The following is a 26,953-nucleotide window of genomic DNA, read 5'->3' on the forward strand; positions in this document are numbered from 1 at the left end:
AGACCCGAATAGTATTCAGGGTCGAATATTTAGACCCAAACCCGACCCACTGGGTCAAATTCTTGGATCCATACCTGGACCTGGGTTTGGGTCGAGTCCCGGGTAGGGTTGGTCCATTGCCACTTCTAAACATAGGTTGGCTCTCTCTCATCCATCTTTCTTTCTTTCATAGCTTTAATGGCGTATAGTAATGATCATGAAACTAGCATTGATTGTATAAAATTGGTAAAGTTTGATTTAGATGGTAATCTCAGAGCTCATAGCTCCCATAAGCCGGATCTTGCTTCTTTGAGTTTTGGGGTTGCCTCTCCTTGATTGTAATTGCAATTTTTCTGATGAAGCTGTTGTTTTATTGGGTGGAGAGAGAAAATAATGTTTTGACAAAGAGAATTAACTTGATGTAGCCATTTGTTATTGAAATTAAAGAAGGTTGTTGGGGGTTTTCCTGAAAAGAAAAGGAAAGAGAGGGGCTGGTATGACCACAAATTGGCTGGAAATTTCTTGAGAAGCCATTTGTGCCTTCGGAGAGGGATGTAAAATTCCCTATATTGAATCAAGGGCAAGGTTTTGGTGCATTAGTCGATACACATTCAAAATAAGGTATCCTTTAATAACCCATCTTAGAGATGCAGTTTGGACGTAAATTTTAATATATTTATAATCCCGACCACAACATTTAGGAATACAATTTTTTTTTTTCTGAATCTTGAAAATAGATTCCTCGCAATATTATCATCATCTAAACCTTATCCTAATTATTTAAGGTCAGCAGGATGAATATTGTTTAGTCATTCTATTGTATCAAAAGTCATATATTTAGTTAGATAATAAGTAACCATATCTCTTCTAAATACTCCCATCTATGTCCTTTTGATCATTTCTATTACCATTTTAAAACCATTTACTTCAACTAAATGACCCCCTAATAATTAGTGTTGTCTTGGGGCGACACTGCACACGCATAGCCCACCTAAATCTACTTTTCTTCATCTTATCGCCTATTAAAGCCACCTCGAAATTTCATTCCGAATTATATCCTTTTGTGTTTACCACTCAACATCTCATATCTGCTACATTCATTCTATAGATGTGTTGCTTCTAATATTATGTTATATAAAATACAATTGTTTTTACCGTTGTCCAATTGAACTTTCCCTTAAATTTTATTGATAGTCTATTAGGTTATTTAATGAATTTAACTTCTATTCACTTATTCCGTGACTATCAAAATCATATATCTCCAGTGAAAATGCATCTACATTGACTTGAAATGTGTTTGAGATCATTAATCCATCTCTTATGTAAATCTTTGAAACTGAACTGCATTTGATTTTATTTTTTTCCTTTTTAGTCCCTGCAATGGCTATAAGCAATACCTTCTTCAAGCATAACTTACCAGTTACTACCAAATTTAAGGATACTTTCGTTATTTATGTCACAATAAATGGTCGAATGGTTAAAAGCCACTTAGGGTTTTCGAAAAAAGGGAACCGTTTCTTTTCTCGCCATTTTTAGAGAAAGAGAGGAAGCACAATTCGCGAGCAGTATCATCTCCATATCGGCTCCAATGGTCTGTAATCTCTTCACCCATCAACTCTTCTTCCTTTTTCCATATACCCCATTTCTCCATTTATTGATTATCTATCCCCATGAGAAATTTCCATTGAACTAATGTTTTTTTCTTTGTTGGAAGTTTTTGAGCATAAATGTCTTAATTTTTAGCCCATATTTCCATTTACAGGCGTCAGAGAAGAAGCTTACAAATCCAATGAGAGAAATCAAAGTTCAGAAGTTGGTCCTCAATATTTCAGTGGGTGAGAGTGGGGATAGACTCACCCGAGCTGCTAAGGCATGGCATTGATCCTGATTCACTTCGTGAAATCCATTGATTTTCCAATATTATCTAGTCATTTAGATAATATTCGCTGTTTATTCTGTATTTGATGACCGTGCTTTGTTTTGATGTATTCGTTGTTTCATCTCAATAAATCTGATAATTGCATCGGGCAGGTTCACGCTTTACCCCGCAACTTGGGTTTTGCTCGTTTCTGATGTTTCTTGTGGTTTATTGCTTCTATACTGACTGCAAATATTTTTGGTGAAGAATCGCAATAGGTCAACATAGTCTTGTTCCATGCTTAGTTAGTTTTTGAGAGTGGAGTGTTTATCTTCTACCAAAACAATGGAATTCAAAGTTCCAAGATACCGAGCGCAGAAACTTTAGATAACTTGAATTCCCTTGACATTTCCTGTGTGTTACGAGAATCCTAAAAAATTTATAAAAATATAGGGGATTGATGTATAACAAATTTTAGATATGATTCGGATGTTATTGACAAGGATTGGTGAGGTTTTTTTTGCCATATGCCTTATTTAGATTTTTTTTTTGGATTTTTAGGTGTTCCAAACTAAAATATTTTTTGAAATCCATATTTTACATACTTTAAGCTAATGTGGACGTTACAGATTTTTTTGGTTTTATTTGACGTTTACCGTTTTTTATTTTTATTTTTATTTATTTATTTTTTAAATTTTCAAGGGCTTTTGGCTCTGTACAGTACTCAGGCCAGACATTAGGACTCAGATTCACCTGAGTAACTCGCTTTAGGCCAGGGTCGAGTACGTGGCCTGAGGTGAGTCTCGACGGACTGCTAGTCTCCATTGTGATGTTCTCTGTCCTGAGTAATGACGATGTATTGGTATTTTTCTTTTAAGATGAAAGTCACTGCAAAACATTGACAAATTTATTTGAGGAAGCTCATACTTTATCAGTCAAGCTTCCCATCCTTTTGAGGCACTGTTTAACACAACTTGAATCCCGCTTGAGTGCCATTGCCTCAAATCTCTTTCTTTATAGAGTATTGTCATCATCTAGAGACGTTTCTTCTTTCTTCCAAGTTGAATCAGTAGAGTCTAGTGAATTGATAAGTCATTTGTAATCTCACAACACTTACTATAATAATTCCATTGGTTTGGAACTCCTATGAAGTTTTGGCTTGAACCATCATTGAATGTGGGTACTAACCTTGATAAGTTTGGTAAGTGGTGATGTTTATGCTCTGATTTGCGCTGATATCTGGGATGAGATCGACTGAATCTTTGCAAAAATGAATTTAATTTATGAAATAGTAGAGAAAGTGGGGTCGCCAGTGCGTTGCAAGAAGGTTCTGACCTTGGGTAGGTCCTTAAGAGACTCGATTGAGAGGGACTCGTAGTCCTCATAATCGGGTGAGGGTGAACCTTGGTGAATAGAGGCCTAGCTTGATGTACTCCTAGGTTTAGGTGAAGATGCCCGACTCACTAGTTTTCCCTGGTGGCTAGCCTTTGTTTGGTTCCTGATTTAATCGTCGGTAGTACTCTTAAGTCTTGCAGGTTAGCCTACCTGATGAGTTCATCATTCGGGATACTATGGATCTTACTGATTTGGTGGCCCCTAGAGTGGGTCTTTGAGGGACCTTGACTTGGTTGGGTTGAACTCTCGCCTTGAATAGGTCGACCCATGTCTAGTTGACCGCATGAGTCGAGCGAGGGAAAACTGAGGTGTTGGCGATGATGTAAATTTCGGCAACATCTCCCTTGAATTTGGGATTTGTGGGAGGTGCGCCCCTGATTGGGTAGCATCTTCCCTAGACTTGGATATTTGTGTGGGATGAGCCGCTAGTTTGAGCAGCACTTTCCCTAGACTGAGGGATTTGTGGGGTGATGCGACTCTGTTTGGGCAGCATCTCCCCTATACCGGGAAGATGAAGGGGGGTGAGTCGCTGGTTGGACAACATGTCCCTTAGATTGAGAGGATGAAGGGGATGAGCTGCCGATTTGGCAGCATGTTCCCTAGAATTGGACACTTGTAGGTGATGCGACCCTTGTTGGGCAGCATCTCCCCTAGACCTAGAGGATGAAGGTTCAACCCTGATTATTTAGCCCCAGGTCGAATGGCCTGGTTGTTTTGAGTGGCAGAAGCCATGCAGACTTGCTGGATTACATGGCTCGGCTGAATGACAATTGGGCTAGTTAGGCTTAGCCTTGGGTGTGGGATTATTAGGGACCCAATGGAACTTGACCTTGATTGACTTGGAATAGGGTAGGCTCAGGGAACTGAGCCATAAGGTCCGGTACGTCTAGTCATCCTAAGGTGTTTAGGCGATGCAATAGACTCAGTATCTGAGTAACTACAGACTATCGACTTGACTACAAGACTATGCAACAAAGGAGCAATCGAAATAGATTTGAAAAAAACTCTTTTTTGACATATTGTCACTTTGGGTAGGCTGGGCCAAGTTGTGTTCCTAGCCAAAGAAAAAAGCTGAAATGAGTTTTAGGTTGATTTGGGTATCCACATAGGTCATGGCCCTCTTTTAAAGGGATCAACTAAGTCATACTATATATGGGGTTGCTTCAGGGCAGAGAATTGTGGAGGGGTGCTCACAGTTCAAGTTACACAGTGTGCTTGGTGCCCTTCACGACGTTAGTGCTATTTTTAGCGGTTTTCGGAGATCGTTTAATGGTTTCTCGGGCTTCTCCGGTCCGATTTGTGCAAGTGGTGTGGAAAATCAACATTTAGTGGTATGTGCGCAATAAGTGATCAAAAAGCACATGTAAAAAGTGACCTAATTTCTAATGCAAGATAAGCACGAATTAAAGAAGATCTAGTCTAATCAAGATGTTGTAAAAAAAAAATTAGATTTGCTGATAAAGTTAAAAAGCAAAAGATGAGATAAAATCTTATCTAAATAAGATAGGATAGCATTTGTTTTTTGAATTTTGTCATTTTCTTGTTTTTTTTAATTTTATTTATTTACGAAAGAAGATAAATATGCCTTTTTCAGAAAGAAAGAGATGTTTTTTAAAGATGCTTTCTAAAAAAGATGAAGACGCACTTAAAGAAGATAAAGATGTTCTAAAGAAGATAAAAGATGTTTATAAAGATGATAAAGGTGATCTAAAGAAGATAAATATGCTTCTAAAGAAGATAAAGATATATCTAAAAGATGATGAAAATGATCTAAAAGATGATAAGAATGATCTAAAGATGATAGAGATTGAGAGAAAAAAGATCCTAATTTGTTATGGAGAAAAAAAGAAAAAGAAAAAGAAAAGATCTAAAAAGAAAGGCTTTTAACATTCTCAAGAAAAGATCTAAAAAGAAAAGATATAATCTAATAAGAGGAAATCTTTTCAAATTTATCTTGCTTTTTTTTTTTGATGGAAAATAAATATGAGAAAAGAAGGAGAAGAAGTTATCTTACAGTCTAAAATACAGATATGAAACTTTTGGATGAGATTAACTAAAACCTTTGCAAAACTGAGTTAAATTATGAAATATTTCATCTTTATCATCTTTTAGATCGTTTTTATCATTTTTAGATCATCTTTTAGATTATATGTATCATCTTTTAGATCATCTTTATCTTCTTTAGAATCTTTTTTATCTTCTTTAGGACATTATTTATCTTCTTTAGAGCATTCTTTATCATCTTTAGAGCGTCTTTTTTCTTCTTTAGAACATTATTTATTTTCTTTAGATCATCTTTATCATCTTTAGAAGCATTTTTTATCTTTTTTACATCATTTTTATCCTTTTTAAGTGCATCTTTATCTTTTTTAGAAAACATCTTTAGAAAGCATCTTTATCTCTTTTTGAAAAGGCATTTTTATCTTTTTTTTTAAGTAAATAAATAAAAAATGAGAAAGGGATAAAATTCATAAAAGATTTTCTCTTATCTTATTTTGTTTGGATTAAATTTTATCTCATATTGCTTTTTTATTGGTTTTTAAGTTTATTTGCTGGTCTAATTTTTTTACTGCATCTTGATTAGACTAGATCTTCTTCAATTCATGCCAATGTTTGAAAATTTGCCTGCCCAGCTGTCTAGGCGAAAAAATTTCAAAAAATCCTAGTTGCTAGTTAGGCGAGAGTGTGGGACTATTAAGTGTCCTATGTTTAGGCGCCCGCCTAGGCGGGCATGGCACTGCCTAGGCGCTACAATCTAGGCGGTCACGTAGGCGCCGTCTTGTGACAATTTGTCAAATGTCGGAAAAAAGCCTCGGCGAGGGTCAAGATTTGTCATTTTTTCCCTCAAAAAAGGGGAGAAAAGGGTTTGGGGGGATATTCTAAACACCAAAACCAAAACCGTGCCTTTTAGAGAGCGAAAAACTCCTCAAAAATATCTCTTTTGTGATTTATCAAAAGATCGATATTTTTTTATTTTTTTGATTTCTTCCCAAAACAAAGGTAATAGTTCGTGGGAGCTTTTGGAACTTCGAGTAGTCGTAAAATAAGGGATTGATGCTTAACAAAATTTATATGTGAATTGGGTGTTATTGACAAGGATTAGTGAGTTTTTCCCATATGCCCTTTATGTGTGTGTGTGTCAATCATCCTTGGAGAAAGTAGTTGGAATTTATCCTGGGTTTCCATTACAGAAATACTTTGTTCTATCGTTTTAATAGAAAAACTAGTCTTAAATTCAAACAGACCTTTACTATAAATATCTGAAACAGGTACCTTAGGTATGTTTCAGTTTTGAATTTGTTTTTCTATGTTATCTATTATTATTTCCTCACTGTTGTTTACACGTAATGTAATACTAGTAGTAGCTGTCCTATTAGATAGAGTTCTAATAAAGTCTGCGACCATAATTCGAGTCAATTGGAAACAGTCTCTGCACTTTCGCGGCTCTTTTTGGTCTTTAGTGATCTTTGGGTCACAACGACTTTGAACTTTACTACTGCAAACTGTTCTTAGAATTCTATCTAATGGTTCAGTTTTCTACTAGTACTACGGTTATACCACTGTATATGTAACTTGGCTCTGATACCATAAAGCGGAAACAGATAAATAAACAGAACAATAGATCATGGACAAACAATATATCATAAACAGATAGATTATAGACAAATAATATAGTAACAGTAGTTAGACAGGAAGCATACTCACATTCGACAAATACAGAGACAAGTAAAGAGCTTTAACTGTTCCTGGATATAGGCAGAAACCTCGTCCCAAAAACATTCACACATGGGACACTTTTACTAATTCAGATGGCTTGAGACACCATCCGATATACATAGAAATTATAAAGAGTTTTCTAAGAGAGCAGAAAGCAGAGAGTAGAGAGTAGAGAGTAGAGCTGAGAGTAGAGTAGAGAGCAGAGAGTCGAAAAAAGAGCAGAAAGTAGAGAATAGAGCAGAGAGCAGAAAGTAGAGAATAGAGCAGAGAGCAGAAGGAAACTCTAGGATGTTTCAAATGAGCGGAGTCCCCCCCTCTTATAGCCTCGGAAGTTAAGCAGATTGGAAGATGTCTGAAGTCCGCACCGACATAACAGTGAGATTCCTTCGGTTGGGTAGACGTGTTGTCCTCCGTGACTTCAAGAGCTTCCTAGATTTTGAGTTTAAGCTCGTCTTTGGTCATGGATGGGTGTTGTTGCTGGAGAAGGATTACATAATCGGAAATATCCATTTTTGGAGGTGGAGAAGGAGAAATGAGTTTCATTTTGATATTGTTGGGAGTCAAGAAATCATTTTTGTAACTATCCCACCATTTAATGGCAATTTGGCGGTGTAGTTCTGGGATATAGTCATAACGGTCCATGTCATCTAATGAGATATGATATTTCCATTTTAGAATCCATGGGATTCGATAAAGCGCCATGAAATATATATGAAAATTTCTTTTTGAATTTTTCTTATTAAAATCAGAGAATTTTCTCTGAGAAATTTGGAGCTCTGTTGGAAGTATCTGGTCTGTGGATCCCCATATGGAGAACCAATTTTTAAACCAGTTGGGGAAATCATTTGGGTCAGTTATTTTAAACTGTATGTACCAACTGTGGGAATTTTTCAATATTTTTGTACGCGAAGACTCATCCCAAGCCTTCATATATTCATAATAATGGTAGGATTTAATTTTAAATCCTTTTGTTTTGAGAAATCTGGGTTTTAAAGGGTCCAGTCCCCATTCTTTGTAAGTAATGATCTTTTTAATTTGAAATTTTGAATAGGCTATTTCATTGTCATTGTTTCTTGAGTGATGGATTATAAAAACTGATTAAGTTTCTATAAGAATACACTCATACCATTCTCTGGTTTTTTCTCCATTATTTGGATGCATATGGTGCCTGAGGTATAACGCAGGTATCTCAGTCGGATGTTTGGACTGATGTTCATTTTCAATGACCAACAATGGACTATAAGCTGTGTCTAAATATATTGATTTTGCACTAGGAGTTTGAGTGCATATTTGATTTTGAGAGGAGGACAAGTCAATGTCCTGAATTTGTTTTCTTATTAGGGATTTTGGTGTTGAAGGGGATGCCAGTGATAAACCTGGGCTAGGAACTATGTCCATGGCCTGATTTTGGGATTGCTTGCCTCGTTTTTCCTCCCTGTAGAAATTCTCTAGTCAAGAAGTCAAGTAGATAATTATGTTTAGCATTAATATGTTAAATAGTAAATTCAAAAGCAGAAAGAATATCTTGCCATCTTGCAAAAATTTGTTTAGACACGAGATTTTTAACGTCTTTCTGGAGAATGTCTTTAGCTGCTTTGCAATCTGTCCTTAAAAGGAATGATTGATTGAGTAAATCACTTTGGAATTTAGTAATGGCATGGACTATTGCAAGTATTTCTCTTTTGATTGTGGAATAATTCTGTTGAGCGGGGTTCTAGGTTTTGGATGTAAACCGAACCAATTGTTCTTGGTTATTCACCTTTTGTTTAAGGATAGCACCAAAACCTTGTTTCGAAGCATCTGTTTCAACTATTTTGAAGGTTGTAGGACTAGAGAGTGCTAGACATGGTAATTCTTTGGCTTTAATCTTAATCCTTTTTACAGCATTGGTATGTTCTTTCTTCCATGCTGGAGGATTCTCTTTCAATCTTTGAAATAGGGGTTTTGCATCAATTCCTAAATCTTTGTAAAAATCCGAAATATAATTTAGGCAGCCAAGGAATCTTTGTAATTCCCAAGGAATCCTTGTAATTCCGTTTTACCTAAGATCATATCTGGGAATTTGTACGCAAATTCGATTGCCCTATCAATTGGAATAATTCTTCCTTGAAAAATATAATGCTCAAGAAATCTAATTTTTGTTTGGCAAAGATTTATTTTTCGTGCAGAGACTACTAAGCCAACATTTTTTATTGCTTTGATAAAATTGTTTAAATGCTTTCAATGCTGCTCAATTGTTTCTGAAAGGACAAGCACATCGTCAATGTAGACGATCATAAATTTAGTATAGGGATTAAATATTTCATTCATTATGTTTTGAAATTCAGATGGTGCGGTCTTTAATCCAAATGGCATAACATTCCATTCAAACTTCCCAAATAGGACATTAAAAGCAGTTTTATATTCATCTTCTTCGGCAATTTGAATCTGCCAGTAAACTGATTTAAGGTCAAATTTGGAAAATATACAAGCATTGATTAGTCTATCTAGGAGATCCCTTTTGTTGGGAATTGGATATCTAATTCATCTTAATACCTTATTAAGAGGTTTATAGTTTATCATCAATCTAGGAGTTCCTCTTTCGATTTCAGAGGCCTTTTCTACATAAAAGGCCGAACAGTTCCATGGCGACGAACTTTTTCTGATATGCTTTTTTTCTAATAAGTCTTGTATTTCCTTTTTGCAAATTTCAAGTAATCTATTATTCATTTGAATGGGTCTGGCTTTGGTAGGGATTTTGCTTTCTCTGAGGTTTGGTTCATAAGGTAGTTTAACTATATGTTGCTTTCTGTCCCAAAAGGCATTAGGGATATCAGCACATATTTCTTTTTCCATATTTATTTTTAAAAGTTTTATTTTGTTTTGTGTTTCAGGAAGAGACACTTTCTCTTCTATATTTTTATATTTTATTTCTTCTTTTGAGCGATATAAAAATTTTTCTTTGGAAGAAATTGTATCCTTGATTTTGTTAATCTCATAGACTCCGGGCTTTTCAATAAAGGTAAATTTAACCTTGTGTCCTTCAATGTCAGCTTCTATTCCTGTATCATCTATTTTTATTGGATAGAGCATGTTTAGAAATGGAGTCCCTAATATTACAGGTTGACTTAAGCCTTTGACCATTATAAATGGAAAGTTGAAGCAAGCACCATTATTACAAACTGCAGTGTCTGTTAGTTTGTAGTTTATGAGCATCTTGCTACCATCTGCAGTATTAAGTATTTGAGTAGTTTTACTAAAATATTTGGTTGGTACCAATCCTTCGTTGATACAATTTAGATATGCTCCTGAATCTATTAGGGAAGTGGTTTGGAAGCTGTATTCTTTTTGTACTACTATTGTATTTTTAGTAAACCATTTTTGAGTTATTATTTTGTCTAGCAAATTTATATATTCACAAGTTTGAATTTTTTCTATTATATTCATACCAGTTTTGGAAGTTTCCGGTTTTGGAAGGATGTTTTCAACTTCTGGTGGTATGAGGATATTATGCTTAGTTATCAGTTGATCAAATTCTTCTTCTATATTGTTCTCTTCATTTGTTTCTTGGGTTAGGTTCTGAGCTAGTTCTAAAGGCTGAACGCTTGATTTTAGAGAGATTAACTCATTTCTGACTTCATTTATTTCATATCTTAGCTCATATATTGAAGGTTCTTTTTCTTTATGGTTTTTATTTTGTACCCTTTTTAGAATGTCTTGAAAACTATAGTCTTCTTTTGTAGGGACAAGAGAAGGGTTAGGTTTTCCTGACGGGGGTTTTGACATATTGGTATATTTTATTAAAGCTTCTTTCCTAGGTTCAGGGTCTATTATTTTCATATGGATGAAGATTACAAAAATCAAATATTAAATGCTACAAAGCAATGGATAGTCAAACGAGAGGATGGCCAAGAAAATGAGGCAGTCAAGAAAGGAAATTTAGACCTTACCAAAGAACAAAAGAAAAGTTCTCCAAAAACTTACTGAAGGACAAACCATCTTTCAAATACATGGGAAAAAGAAAAATTCGTGTTTGTTTCAACTGTGGCAAGGTTGGCCATTACAAAAAATAATGCAGGGTCCAAAAGAAGATTAATTCTTTAGAATTGGATGATCATATCAAAAAATAATTATTTGAGATACTCCAGATTGAAAATGGAACTTCGGACTCTTCTGAGTCAGAAGATACGTTGATTGGAGAAATCAATGATGAAGATATATCATTTTCAGTAGCGCAGATTCAGATTCTGACTATGAAAATGACTTAGATAAGGAAAAAGAAAATTGCCAATGCAATTATTATAAGGCAATAATAGATATGAATGGATTGAAGATTAATACCCTCATAAAAGAAGAAGATTTAATCTGGTAAATTGTTGAATCTGAAATGTTCACAAAAATCTCCTAACTCTTTTCTCCCCGTTATTCTTTGTTTATCTAATTGTCTTCTAAGCTTGAGGTCTGTGCTCAAAGCTAGCCCCTCAGCACATATTTCTGCGGATAATTCGCCTAGGGTATACAAAGAATAAGGAATAAGTCCCCCATGTTTGTTTTAGAGTCTGGTTTTTACCTTTTCGACAAAGAGATGTGGTAAACCAGCAATAAACTTTTCTTTCCAATATCTGATTTACTATCTTCTCTTGACAGAAGCCGTGAGAAGAATACATCTTTGTACCATTTGTAATGAGAGAGTGTTAGACACGTAAGATTGGATAACAAATCCTCAGATCTTGTTGCTAGTAGAGCAGTACTTCTAACAAAATGAAGGGTTATAGTATAAATCAATGTATTTACTGCATCCCCTTCTTGCACTATATTTTCTTGGCTATCCTCTCGTTTGACTATCCATTGCTTTGTAGCATTTAATATTTGATCTTTGGAATCTTCATCCATATGACAATCCCACCAACCTCTTAGCCAACCAGTGAATCCACAATTAATTCTTTGGTTATCTCATGATCCTGATTTTCACTTTCCTTACAGGCAGTGGCGTACATAGTCATGTGTTTCATGAGATCTAAGATTTGATTTTCTGCCATACCATCAATATTCCAGTTCACTATGGATTTTCCCGAGTAAGAAACTGAGGGTGATATTAGATCTTCTTCTATCTGTAGATCTACTGGGGTAGGTCTAGGATAGTACATTCGGGTTTGGGCAGGTCTCACCTTTTTGCCATAATCAATCCTATTTATTTCTGAGCTTTCTGTTTTAAAAGCTTTCTCCATTTCTTCAATTTCTTCATCAGGTTCCTTTTCAAGCACCTGAACATCTCCCTTTTGAGTTTTAGAGATTTGGGCCTTATCATTAATATTCAACTTTTTCAGTCTTTTGACTAACTCATCAATTAATTCACTAATTAATTCACTATTCTCCTCTTTTTTCTTTATTCCCTGCAGGCTGAACTTCCCTGTTTCAATAGTTGGAGGAGGTTTGAATAGGACGGCTTCTTTTTTCTTTTCTGAGCTTTTGGGTTCAGGAGTTGGTTTCAATTTGCTTATCGCATTTTCTATTCGGGTAGTCTGTTTTCCTAATGTTTGAAGAAAAGTGTTTGTATAATTATTTTGTTCAATAATATGAGGTATTCCATCGATTTTAGCCATACTTTGATCACTTTCCTTAGGTCCTAGTTTTAGAGGTGAAGCTCTAATCTCAACCTTTTCTCTTAACGTTTCCGCAGTGAGTCTTATACTAACCTTAGGAGGATGTGTAGAATTCTGATAATGTTTGCCATCATAATTCGAGTCAATCGGAAACAGTCCCTACACTTTAGCGGCTCTTCCTGGCCTGTAGTGATCTTTGGGTCATGACGACTTTGAACTTACTACTGCAAGCTGTTCTTAGAATTCTATCTAGTGGTTCAGTTTTCTACTAGTATTACAGTTATACCACTATATATGTAACTTGACTCTAATACCATAAAGCGGAAACAGATAAATAAACAGAACAATAGACCATGGACAAACAATATATCATAAAACGGAAACAGATAGATTATAGACAAACAATATAGTAACAGTATTTAGACAGGAAGCATACTCACATTCAACAAATACAGAGACTGGTAAAGAGCTTTAACTTTTCCGGGATATAGGCAGGAACCTCGTCCTAAAAACAATCACACTTAGCACACTTTTATTAAGTCAGATGGCTTGAGACACCATCCGATATACATAGATATTATAAAGAGTCTTCTACAGAGAGCAGAGAGTAGAGAGTAGAGAGTAGAGAGTAGAGAGTTGAGAGTAGAGAGTTGAGAGTAGAGCAGAGAGCAGAGAGCAGAGAGCAGAGAGCAGAGAGTAGAGAATAGAGCAGAGAGCAGAAAGTAGAGAATAGAGCAGAGAGTAGAGCAGAAAGTAGAGAATAAAGCAGAGAGCAGAGAGTAGAGAATAGAGCAGAGAGTAGAGAATAGAGCAGAGAGTAGAGCAGAGAGCAGAAAGTAGAGAATAGAGCTGAGAGTAGTGCAGAGAGCAGAAAGTAGAGACTAGAGCAGAGAGTAGAGCAGAAAGCAGAAGGAAACTCCAGGATGCGTCAAATGAGTGGAGTCCCCCCTCTTATGGCCTCGGAAGTTACGCAGATTTGAAGATGTCTGAAGTCCACACCGACATAACAGTGAGATTTCTTCGGTTGGTGGCTACAGTGGACCGTCGGCTGGTGGCTACAGTAAGATGCTGTCGGCTCGTGGCTACAGTAAGATGCTGTCGGCTAGTGATGATGGTTTTGTTGGTTTTGGATTTTGGTGATGATGGTTTTGTCGGTGATGATGATGGTTTTGTCGGTTTTGGATTTTGGCTTGTGCTTGCCCCTCGAAATTTCATGTTGTAGGAAATTTGATACCATAGCAATCGTCTTCATTTAGGGGAGTATAATCTTCCAGGTCTTTACTTTGGGTAGACATGTTGTCCTCCGTGACTTCAAGAGCTTCCCAGATTTTGAGTTTACGCCCGTCTTTGGTCATGGATGGGTGTTGTTGCTGGAGAAGGGTTACATAATCGGAAATATCCATATTTGGAGGTGGAGAAGGAGAAATGAGTTTCAATTTGATATTGTTGGGAGTCAAGGAATCATTTTTGTAACTATCCCACCATTTAATGGCAATTTGGCAGTGTAGTTCTGGGATATAGTCATAACGGTCCATGTCATCTAATGAGATATGATATTTCCATTTTAGAATCCATGGGATTCGATAAAGGGCCATGAAATATATATGAAAATTTCTTTTTGAATTTTTCTTATTAAAATCAGAGAATTTTCTCTGAGAAATTTGGAGCTCTGTTGGAAGTATCTGGTCTGTGGATCCCCATATGGAGAACCAATTTTTAAACCAGTTGGGGAAATCATTTGGGTCAGTTATTTTAAACTGTATGTACCAACTGTGGGAATTTTTCAATATTTTTGTACGCGAAGACTTCATCCCAAGCCTTCATATATTCATAATAATGGTAGGATTTAATTTTAAATCCTTTTGTTTTGAGAAATCTGGGTTTTAAAGGGTCCAGTCCCCATTCTTTGTAAGTAATGATCTTTTTAATTTGAAATTTTGAATATGCTATTTCATTGTCATTGTTTCTTGAGTGATGGGCTATAAAAACTGATTCAGTTTCTTTAAGAATACACTCATACCATTCTCTGGTTTTTTCTCCATTATTTGGATGCATACGGTGCCTGAGGTATAAGGCAGGTATCTCAGTCGGATGTTTGTACTGATGTTCATTTTCAATGACCAACAACGGACTATAAGCTGTGTCTAAATATATTGATTTTGCACTAGGAGTTTGAGTGCATATTTGATTTTGAGAGGAGGACAAGTCAATGTCCTGAATTTGTTTTCTTATTAGGGATTTTGGTGTTGAAGGGGATGCCAGTGATAAACCTGGGCTAGGAACTATGTCCATGGCCTGATTTTGGGATTGCTTGCCTCGTTTTTCCTCCCTGCAGAAATTCTCTAGTCAAGAAGTCAGGCAGATAATTATGTTTAGCATTAATATGTTCAATAGTAAATTCAAAAGCAGAAAGAATACCTTGCCATCTTGCAAAAATTTGTTTAGACACGAGATTTTTAACGTCTTTCTGGAGGATGTCTTTAGCTGCTTTGCAATCTGTCCTTAAAAGGAATGATTGATTGAGTAAATCACTTTGGAATTTAGTGATGGCATGGACTATTGCAAGTATTTCTCTTTTGATTGTGGAATAATTCTGCTGAGCGGGGTTCCAGGTTTTGGATGTAAACCGAACCAATTGTTCTTGGTTATTCACCTTTTGTTTAAGGATAGCACCAAAACATTGTTCCGAAGCATCTGTTTCAACTATTTTGAAGGTTGTAGGATTAGAGAGTGCTAGACATGGTAATTCTTTGGCTTTAATCTTAATCCTTTTTACAGCATTGGTTTGTTCATCTGTCCATGCTGAACGATTCTTTTTCAATCTTTGAAATAGGGGTTTTGCATCAATTTCTAAATCTTTGTAAAAATCCGAAATATAATTTAGGCAGCCAAGGAATCCTTGTAATTCCGTTTTACCTAAGATCATATCTGGGAATTTGTACGCAAATTCGATTGCCCTATCAATTGGAATAATTCTTCCCTGAAAAATATAATGCCCAAGAAATCTAATTTTTGTTTGGCAAAGATTTATTTTTCTTGCAGAGACTACTAAGCCAACATTTTTTATTGCTTTGATAAAACTGTTTAAATGCTTCCAATGCTGCTCAATTGTTTCTGAAAGGACAAGCACATTGTCAATGTAGACGATCATAAATTTAGTATAGGGATTAAAGATTTCATTCGTTATGTTTTGAAATTCAGATGGTGCGTTCCAAATGGCGTAACATTGCATTCAAACTGCCCAAATGGGACATTAAAAGCAGTTTTATATTTATCTTCTTTGGCAATTTGAATCTGCCAGTAACCTGATTTAAGGTCAAATTTGGAAAATATATAAGTATTGACTAGTCTATGCAGGAGATCCCTTTTGTTGGGAATTGGATAACTAATCCATCTTAAGACCTTATTAAGAGGTTTATAGTTTATCACCAATCTAGAAGTTCCTCTTTCAATTTCAGAGGCCTTTTCTACATAAAAGGCCGAACAGTTCCATGTCGACGAGCTTTTTCTGATAAGCTTTTTTTCTAATAAGTTTTGTATTTCCTTTTTGCAAATTTCAAGTAATCTATTATTCATTTGAATGGGTCTGGCTTTGGTAGGGATTTTGCTTTCTCTGAAGTCTGGTTCATAAGGTAGTTTAACTATATGTTGCTTTCTGTCCCAGAAGGCATTAGGGATATCAGCACATATTTCTTTTTCCATATTTATTTTTAAAAGTTTTATTTTGTTTTGTGTTTCAGGAAGAGACACTTTCTCTTCTATATTTTTATATTTTATTTCTTCTTTTAAGCGATATAAAAATTTTCCTTTGGAAGAAATTGTATCCTTGATTTTGTTAATCTCATGGACTCTGGGCTTTTCAATAAAGGTAAATTTAACCTTGTGTCTTTCAATGTCAGCTTCTATTCCTGTATCATCTATTTTTATTGGATAGAGCATGTTTAGAAATGGAGTCCCTAATATTACAGGTTGACTTAAGCCTTTGACCATTAGAAATGGAAAGTTGAAGCAAGCACCGTTATTACAAACTGCAATGTTTGTTAGTTTGTCGTTTATGAGCATCTTGCTACCATCTGCAGTATTAAGACTTTGAGTAGTTTTACTAAAATATTTGGTTGGTACCAATCTTTCATTGATACAATTTAGATCTGGTCCTGAATCTATTAGGGCAGTGGTTTGGAAGCTGTATTATTTTTGTACTACTATTGTAATTTTAGTAAACCATTTTTGGGTTATTATTTTTCTAGCAAATTTATATATTCACAAGTTTGAATTTTTTCTATTATATTCATACCAGTTTTGGAAGTTTCCGGTTTTGGAAGGTGTCTTCAACTTCTGGTGGTATGAGGATATTATGCTCAGTTATCAATTGATCAAATTCTTCTTCTATATTGTTCCTTTCATTTGTTTCTTGGGTTAGGTTTTGAGCTAGTTCTAAAGGCTGAACTTTAGATTTTAGAGAGATTAACTCGTTTCTGACTTCATTTATTTCATATCTTAGCTCAGATATTGAAGGTTCTTTTTCTTTATGGGTTTTATTGTTTACCCTTTTTAGAATGTCTTGAAAACTATAGTCTTCTTTTGTACGGACAAGAGAAGGGTTAGGTTTTCTTGACGGGGTTTTTGACATATTGATATATTTTATTAAAGCTTCTTTCCTAGCTTCAGGGTCTATTATTTTGTCAATAAGATCTATGATTAAATCTTCTTCTTTTGTGAGGGTATTAATATTCAATCCATTCTTATATATTATTGCCTTATAATAATTGCATTGGCAATTTTCGTTTTCTTTTTCTAAGTCATTTTCATAGTCAGAATCTGAATCCGAGCTACTGAAAATGATATCTTCATCTTTGATTTCTCCAATCAACATATCTTCTGACTCAGAAGAGTCCGAAGTTTCATTTTCAATCTGGAGTATCTCAAATAATTGTTTTATGATATATTGTTTGTCCATGATCTATTGTTCTGTTTATTTATCTTTTTCCGCTTTATGGTATCAGTGCCAAGTTACATATATAGTGGTATAACTGTAGTACTAGTAGAAAACTGAACCACTATATATATATATATATATATATGGGATTTTCTATACTTGACAACCCTCAAAATAACATAGGTTAAGGTTAAAAGTACTTGTGAATATTAGTTTTACCTTCAATACCCTTGCATAACAGATGTGAACCCCAAAATAAAAGGGTATTTTAGTCTTTCATTACGGAGGTTTAAAAAAGGGAATTAATTCATCACTTGCATCTCTCTCTTCTCTCTCATTCACCTAGCAAAGAGGAAGGGTTAGAGAGCGAGGGAACGGGTTTGGGCTTGAATTAAAAATTTCTGAATTTGGGGGTTGAGATTCAGGTTTCGAGGGTGAGAAAAGAAGCTGGTTTTGGGGTTTAAGATTCCAGCCCTGTATTTTACTGGGAGTGCAAAATTTCTAACCCATAGGTAAGCCATTAAAGCCTTTTTTTTTTGTTGTGATTTTGGTTGTTTGGAACTTTGAATCAATGGGTTTTGAGTGGAGATTGAGAGAGAAAAAGTGGTTTTGGAGTGGAGTTAATTTGGAATTTTGCATCAATGAGTTTTGAGTAAGAGAGATTGTGAGAGAAAAACTGGTTTTCGAGTGGAGTTAAAGGTCACCAAATTAGACATCGAGATTCTTGGTTAGAGGCGGGAAGAACTACTTTTTCAGCCATTGTTATTGTTTGGATCAAATGTTTTTCTTAAGAGGCGAGAGCTTGATATTAGAAGAAAACTTTGGTTTTGCGTGTTGACTTCACCCATAAATGTAGGGTCATTTTGGACCAACTGTGAGAGCTCTGGTTAAAGGTGTTGCCATTGTTCTTGCAGGGTATGGGTAAAGAATAGGTAGTTGCAGAGCTCTAGATCTTCCTTTCTCTCTCTCACACAGATCTTCCCTTCTCTCTCTCTCACTCCAACAGTCCAACCCAAAGCTACCATCCTTTTCCATAGGTTACAGGGAGAAGAGCTGGAGAGAGGTCTATGATTGTAGGAAAAGACGGATGGTAGAGAGAGAGAGCGAACTAAGAGAGGTCAGAGGGAACAAAAAGAAGGGATTAAGAGAGATAACCGGGACTTCCATGCCCTGATTTTTTTTTTAACCTTGGGAGGGAAGTGAGGTGGATGAGAGAGAAGGAAAAGCTTTTTTACCTTTAGAGGGAAGTGACGTGGCCACGAGAGAAACACCTTTTTTTTTTCTCTGTCGTATCAAAAGACTATATTGCCTTTTATTTTAGTGTACATAATTGTTATACAAGGGTATAAATGGTAAAATAAACATTCACAAGTGGTTTTAAAGTTAATCTACGTTATTTTTTAGGGTTGCTAAATGTAGAAAATCCCTATATATATATATATATATATATATATATATATATATATATAGGATTTTTAAATGTTCCAAACTAAATACTTTTTAGAATCCATAATTTATGCACTTTTTTTAAAGCTAATTTGGACTTTGTAGGTGTTTAATTTTTATTTTTTCTATTTTTTAATTTTTCAAGGGCTTTTAGCCCTGTTAGTACTCAGGCTAGTCCATTTGGACTCAAATTCATCTGAGTAACTCACTTCAGGTTAGGACCTAGTACCTGGCCCGAGGCGAGTCTCTAAAGACTGCTATTCTCCATTGTGATATCCTTTCTCTTGGGTAATGAAGATATCTTCTTGTTTTTCTTTTAAGAAACTGCAAAAAATTGACAAATTTCATTGGGAAAACTCAATACTTCCAAGTTGATCTTCCCTTCCTTTTGAGCCACTGTTTAACTCAACTCGGATCCACCTTGAATGCTATTACCTCAAATCTCTTGCTTTATAGAGTACTTATCATCATCTAGAGATGTTTGTTCTTTCTTCCAAGTTGAATCAATAGATTCTAGTGAACTGATACATCATCTGTAATCTCACATCACTTACTATAACAACTCCCTTGGTTTGGAACACCTATAAGATTTTGGCTTTGAAGCATCATTGAATGTGGGTACCTAACCCCAACAAATTTGGTCAGTGGTGATATATTGCTAAGTCAGCTAACCTTCTATGAACCTTGTTGTGCATCTTGGCTTGCACTTGTGAACCTCTTGTGCATCAGTGTTAACAGACTTGGCCGAGTCCACTTGGAGTTGGCCGAGTTACTCTTACACGCCTCCTTGGCTAGCCAAATACCCTGAGTTACTTGCTACAACTTGGGGTGTAAAAGATTGTAGAAAATCCAAAAAAATCTATAAAAATAAAGGATTGATGTATAAATTTTTAATATGTGATTTGGATGTTATTGGCAAAGATTGGTGATTTTTTTGCCATATGCCCTATTTTTATATTTTCTTTTTTTTAAAATGTTTCTTATTGTAAATCAATTTGTTACCCATATTTTATATACTCTTTAAAGCTAATTTGGACTTTACCTATCAGTTTTGGTTTTATTTAACCTTTACCAATTTTATTTTTTTAAAATGTTTCAAGGACTTTTGGCCTTGTATAGTACTCGAATGAGTCCACTCTGTCCCTCACGAGTAACTCGCCTCGTACTCAGGGCCGCGTATCTGGCGCAAGGTAAGTCCCTAAACACTGATGTACATCTTGGTTAGCCATGGTAGGTGTGAGTGTCTTAGTCATGGTATTGAGTTTGGAGGTGATGGGCATTACCCATTGTGGCATTCTTATCAAAGTCAGTGTGTGGTTTGTGATATCTAATAAATTGGAACTGGAGCTCAATTGAAGCGGTCTCTCTCTCTCTCTCACACACATCCATGGTCCTAGTATGTAGTGCATAATACGGTCCATAATCTTAGCCCATCTTCTCACCACTTCATTGTACATGTTTCACACATGCTCCCTACTCCATACTAACATTGAAGGAAGTCCATGACATATTCCAAAATTTATTGATACCTCTCATCTCATATAAATTACATCAAGGTCTTAGCTCTCTCTCAAGCTCATTTCTTTCATTTCCTTAAGTCGTCACATAGCACCTATGTAGATCAAATCTTCCATGCCCCATGTATGGACCCTAAGCCACCAAGATTAACTTAATTTCAGTCCCTTTTGGTGGCATAAGTGAGACCAAATCTTATTGATTAATTAACCTATGAGACCAATACATTAGAGAGAATTTAGGGTTTGGTTTGGCCTTGGGGACAATGGTGATCAAATCTCATCCCTTAATCTATGTAACCGGTTAAGGATGAATGGCTTGGATTGAAGCCTCTCACATATCATAGATCTCCTAAATCAAGTGCCAATATTGCACCTCTTTAAGAATCTTTTAGACACATGATCGGGTCCTCACCTCCCATTTTGAACACACTTCTTATTGCAATGTTATGCTGCCCAAATTGAGTGACAGAGAACCCTATAGCCTTCCACACCCCACCTATAGAGAGAAAGAGAAAGATCCTTCCATGGTCCTTGTAGGGCATAATATGGCCCATAAGCTTTAGCCCATCTTATCACCACTTCATTTTACATGCTCCACACATTTGCCCTACTCCATACCAACTTTGAAGGAACTCCATGGCATTTCAGAGTTGACTGAAACCTCTCATCTCATACAAATTACAGCTAATAGCTCTTTCTCAAGCCCATTTCATTGATTTCCTTAAACCCTCATGTTGCACCTGCATAGTCTCCCACATATTGTTGTTTTTGGCATCAATTTGCGGCAAATCTTCCATGCCTTGGTCATTGTGGGTGACATGGGCCCTGGTGTGATTCTCTCAAAACATACCTTGTGTGATTCCCTTGCATATGCCTTAGTCATTGTGGCTAAGGCCCTATTGATTCATAGAGACCCTAAGCACCATAGACGTCTCTAGCTGCCAGAGCTGCATATCCTCAAGGCTCAGTCGGAGGAGCCTGGGATATGATAGTCCTGAGACTTTTCACTATGCAAGACTTTTCCCACTTTCCTTTTCCATTAAAACAATTTGTCTCATTAAACTTCCCATCCTTTTGTTAGTTGTGTAAATCGGTCAAAGTTCCGTTTGCGACCTTACTTAAGCTCAAGGCACAACACTAAAATCCTAGAAAATACCTCAGCTTTGATACTAATTGAAGTAGTATCGAGGGAATCGCACAAGGTATATAAAATAAAAAATCTTACAAAAGACTTACATAATCCTTCATTTCACCTTGGGAAAACCCCTACTTACTGCAAACTATGACAATAAAAATTACAATCGTCTTCAACGACAACTATGCCCTTATAATTCAAGCATGGTTTCTTACAATTAAAATGAAACAAAATACAACAAAATTAAGACTAAAGTAACAATATGCACGAGCTTAAAGTGTCCAATAGGAAGCCAATTTCACAATAACCACCGTGCGAATACCGCAACGGTATAAATAATCATTGTCTGTCACTTACTCTCGATAGCGCAAGAAGGGTCCGGTTTCGATATAATCTCGAAAAGCAAATTAATTTTATTACCACATGACTTAGTTCTCATATTAATATAGATCCCAAAAATAACTCAAGGTTGGGTATAAGATTGTGAAACAAATGGGGAGAATTCGGGGCTAAAATGGGCTCAAAACGCAATAGTTTCAGCCCTAGAGTTTGGTTCAAGGGTTCTAACCACTACGGGACCAAAATGACCAAGTTTGGTGTATGGAGCCAAGGGAGAGCTTACTGTTATGCTTCTATGTTAGCATTTCCAGCAACATAGAAGTCTCAACAGTTTGCACAAAATAGTATAAAAACTATATTAGCAAAACACAAAGTAATAGGCCCTTATTTCTCTAACACTAAACCACTTTAAAAGAAAACTTATGAGAGATGCTTATTGTGGTCACAAAATTCCAGCAGTATAAAGTTGATATAACAGCAGCTAAACATGGATTAAGTGGTGCGTGATGAAGTCGTAGGCACCATACTTCATCATGGGAGAAGAGCATGAAAGGGGTGAGTCTATGTGGATCTTAGAGATGGTATTGCGGAGGGGGATCATGAGAATTTCCAGCAACATTTCTTAGGCATAACAACAAAAAAAAATTGGCTTAATGGTGTGTGATGAAGCATAGAACAAAAGACCAACATGAACATAGGCTTAACAAAAATCAAAGGGGTTGGCTACTCAAAATAATATTTTTGAAGTGGATTAGAGAAAAGCTCAAGGAGTGGGGCGTGAGGCCCTTTTGGAGAAAAGATGAATTCAAAGATGAACTAACAAAACCGGGAGCCAAAGGGAAGGGGTCTTATTTATAGATTTTTCATATGGGGTTCACATATTGGATTAGATCTCAACCATCCATCGAGTAATCTAAGGGTTTAGAGAGGCTAAAGACCTAGCCTAGCTAATCACTATTCATGACTATAACATGGATGGTGATTAATGAGCACACCCTTATCACCATACTCACATACCACCTCCACATTCTTCCGATAATATCATATGTTCCCTTTAACCCTAATTTTTCAAAAACAATGAATCTCAACCATTCATTTGTCAACCAACACATCACCACCATTAATTAAATATCACCCATTCAAATTTCAAATAGGGGTGGCATGTCACCCATTCCTTCCTTAGTTGGTGGCTTAACTTGCACTCCAATTAGTGACTGAAGTGTCATTATCAAGGGGGGACATGACATCACCATATGTCATGATGTGTCCCCTTATCTCTTTCACACCAATAAGAAACCTCCATTTAAAATTCTTAAAGGATAAGCAAATCACAAAATTAGGAGATAAATTAATTTAAGAAAATGTGAAATCTCTACATTCCCACATGTGAACTCACACATGTCTCTACATACGCGCTTCACATATGTGCCATAAAACACATTACACTTATCAATGTTATGTCTGATATCTCAATAAGGGTTCCATGTCTAGTTTTAGGTTTTGGATATAAGACATAACATTGATAAGTGTAATGTATTTTATACATATGTGTGAAGTGTTGAGATATGTGTGAGTTCATATGTGGGAATGTAAAGATTCCACCAGACATGGGGTCCTTGTTTGGATATAAGACATAATATTGATAAGTGTAATGTGTTTTATGGTACATGTGTGAGTTCACATGTGGGAATGTAGAGATTCTACATTTTCTTAAATTAATTTATCTCTTAATTTTATGATTTGCTTATACTTTTAAGGATTGGAAATGGGGGTTTCTTATTGGTGTGAAGAAGATAAAGGGACACATCATGGCATATGATGATGTCATGTCCCCCCTTGATAATGACACTTCGATGGTTAATTGGACGGAAACTTAAGCCACCAATTAAGGAAGGAATGCGTGGCACGCCACCCCCATTTGAAATTTGAATGAGAAATATTTTATTAATAGTTGTGATTTGTTGGTTAAAAGATGAATGGGTGAGATTCATTTATTTTGAAAAATAAGGATAAAGGGCACATATGAAATTGTTGGAAGTGTGTGTAGGTGGTATGTGGTTATGGTGATAAGGGTGTGTTCATTAATCACCATCCATGTGATAACCATCAATGATGATTAGCTAGGCTAGGTCTTTAGCCTTTCTTAACCCTTGGATCACTCTATGGGTGGTTGAGATCTAATCTAAGATGTGAACCCCTCATGAAAAGTCTCTAATGAGGACCTCTTCCCACTTGGCTCAAGCCTTATTGGTTCATCATTTTTAAAGTCTTCTGTAACTCCAAATGGGCCTCACGCCCCACTCCTTGATTTGTTCTTCCCGCTTCAAAGGTCTTCTTGTGTTGCCCACCCCTTGATAGTTGATAAGCCCATGACCCATGCTGAAGCCTATGTACCCCAAGCTTCATCATACACCTTCTATAGTGTCATGGCCGCTGTTATGCCTAGTGTGGTTGCTGTTGTGTTAGGAAAAACGTTGCTGGAATTTCCTATAACCCCCTTTGCTATCCATCTCCAAGATCTCTAATAGAGTTAGCCTGTCATGTTTTTCACCCATGGTGAAGTACATTGTCTATGACATCAACACACACCTCCCAAACACCTCTCAATCAATGTTTGGCGGCTATTATGCCTATCAAATGCTGCTGGATTTTCATCACAACAGTAAACAATTCTCTCTCATGGGTTTTATTTTGAAGTGGTTAAGTGTTAGAGATGTAGGGGCCTTTTCTCTTTGTGTTTTGTTGATATGGTTTTCATATTATTTTGTGCAAATTGTTGAGACATCTATGTTGCTGGATATGCTAAAATAGAAGCATAACAGTGAGCTCTACCTTAGCTTCATGCACCAAACTTGGTCCCATAGTGGTTAGGACCCTTGAACGAAATGATAGTGCTGGAACTATTGTGTTTCGAGCCCATTTTAGCCCCGAATTCTACCCATTTTCACTTGGTCTTATGCCTAATCTGAAGTTGTTTTTGGGATTTATATGAGTATGAGAACTATGTCATGTGATGGTAAGATATATTTGCTTCTAGAGATTAGATCGAAACCTGATCCTTCTTGAGCTATCGAGAGTGAGTAATAGTCAATGGTTATATTTATACCGTTGCGGTGTTTGCATGGTGGTTATTGTGAAATCGGCTTCCCAATGGATACTTTAAGCTCATGCGCATTGTTACTTTAGTCTTTATTTTGTTATATTTTATTTCATTCGAATTGTAAGAAACTATGCTCGAATTATAAGGGCATAGTTGTTGTTGAAGACTATTGTATTTTTGTTTTTATAATTTGTAGTAAATAGGGGTTTTCCCAAGGTGAAATGAAATATTGTGTAAGTCTTTTGTAAATTTTTTTAATGTGATTCCCTCGAAATCACATTTTTTTTTCTCTCTTAAATCTGCCCCCTTTGCATTATATAGGAGTGTCAACCTCATGTGCTTTTTATTTGCATGATAAGTAACTAGCTCGTTAGGTCCTTGAAGGCTAAACACTACTCTCTTCTGAAAAGGCATAAACCAGACCACTCTCCTCTTCTTCACCCAAAGAATATGAACCTATATTGTCAAGCTACAATGAACTATGTCAGAGTTCTCAAAGAGGATTGCTACTTCAATTCTACCCCAAATATCGTTATTTCTGTTCTTATGCATGTAGCTGAACATTATTTCTGATCATTTATGTGAAGGTCATTCAGTGGTGACAAATGAACCTTTCTTTTTTTCGATGGTTGGCGGTTCCTACATTCATAAAATGGTGGTTTCTTGACTAATTTTTCTTGAAGCTTTTATGCATTTGTTTCAATGTTAAGGCGTCTTATTCTGTTTGGGCTTTGCACAGGTTTTGGAACAACTGAGTGGGCAGACTCCTGTCTTCTCAAAAGGTGAGCTTTTTGAGGTCTTTGCTATGCTAGATGTGTATGTGCCCAATGCTTATGGTAGCAGCTAGAAATGCACCCCCTTAATGGTGGACTTCTCTTGGAACTTTTGGATATCAAGATTGTGTGTGTGTGTGTGTGTATGTGTGTGTGTGTGTGTGTGAGAGAGAGAGAGAGAGAGAGAGAGAGAGAGAGAGTTAGTAATAAACTTCATGGCATGTATTGTTGAACTTATTCTTGTGGTCTTTTATCCAACAGCTAGGTACACTGTGCGATCCTTTGGGATTAGACGTAATGAAAAGATTGCATGTTATGTAACTGTCAGAGGCGAGAAGGCCATGCAGCTGTTGGAAAGTGGCCTCAAGGTGAAGGAGTACGAGCTTTTGAGAAGAAACTTTAGCGACACGGGGTGCTTTGGTTTTGGCATCCAAGAACATATTGATCTTGGAATCAAGTATGTGCTCCTCTTCTTTTCGTTATGCTGCATCCTTCTTCAACTCATTAATTTATACTCCGTCTACTTTTATGATATAGTAGAAATTGTGTCCAATTCCTTGTTCTCCATGATTAAACCCATCTAAACCCATACACACACACCAAAAAAACACAAAAAAGAAAAAGAAAAATACCTTCAGATTTCTCATTATTATTGTTGTCATCATAGTTGATGATACCAATCAGATAAAAACTAAACCAATATGGTTAGATGGTTTTTGTGGAAGTTAATTGGGTTGAGAATGGCATGTTGTTGATGGTAGTGGCTAATATCAGTTGGTTTAAATCAGATATGATCCCTCAACTGGTATATATGGCATGGATTTCTATGTCGTGTTGGAGAGGCCTGGTTATCGGGTGGGTCGTCGCCGAAGGTGCAAATCACGTGTGGGCATTCAACATAGGGTGACAAAGGAAGATGCTATGAAATGGTTTCAGGTCAAGTATGAGGGTGTCATTCTTAACAAATCACAAAATATTGGTGGTTCTTAGGTTCTCTACATTGATCTTTCTCTAGCTCTAGTGATAGAAATCAATTTTGAATGATCTTTGTCTTTGTTCGTGAAAATCAGAGATGAATTATTTTCATACTGAGCCCCATTAGAATTGAATCATGTGGGGTGTTTCATTAGTATTTCGGGGAATTTTTCCTTAATATTAGATTGTGCTTGATAGAAA

General features: G+C 36.1%; 1 protein-coding gene across 1 annotated transcript; it reads left to right on the forward strand.

Moving 5' to 3' along the window:
* The first annotated feature begins 1,539 nt into the window (after nt 1–1,539).
* Nucleotides 1,540–26,953, forward strand: LOC18433540 (large ribosomal subunit protein uL5). The gene is made up of 5 exons (XM_006843625.4): nt 1,540–1,570; nt 1,742–1,849; nt 25,744–25,786; nt 26,039–26,234; nt 26,566–26,953. Exons 1-5 carry the CDS (start codon nt 1,568–1,570, stop codon nt 26,765–26,767), a joined length of 552 nt encoding a protein of 183 aa, XP_006843688.1. The 5' UTR covers nt 1,540–1,567; the 3' UTR covers nt 26,768–26,953.

Source organism: Amborella trichopoda, chromosome 8 (genome assembly GCF_054954075.1).
Source record: "Amborella trichopoda isolate Santa Cruz 75 chromosome 8, AtrichopodaSantaCruz75HAP2 v2.0, whole genome shotgun sequence".
Taxonomy (NCBI): Eukaryota; Viridiplantae; Streptophyta; class Magnoliopsida; order Amborellales; family Amborellaceae; genus Amborella; species Amborella trichopoda.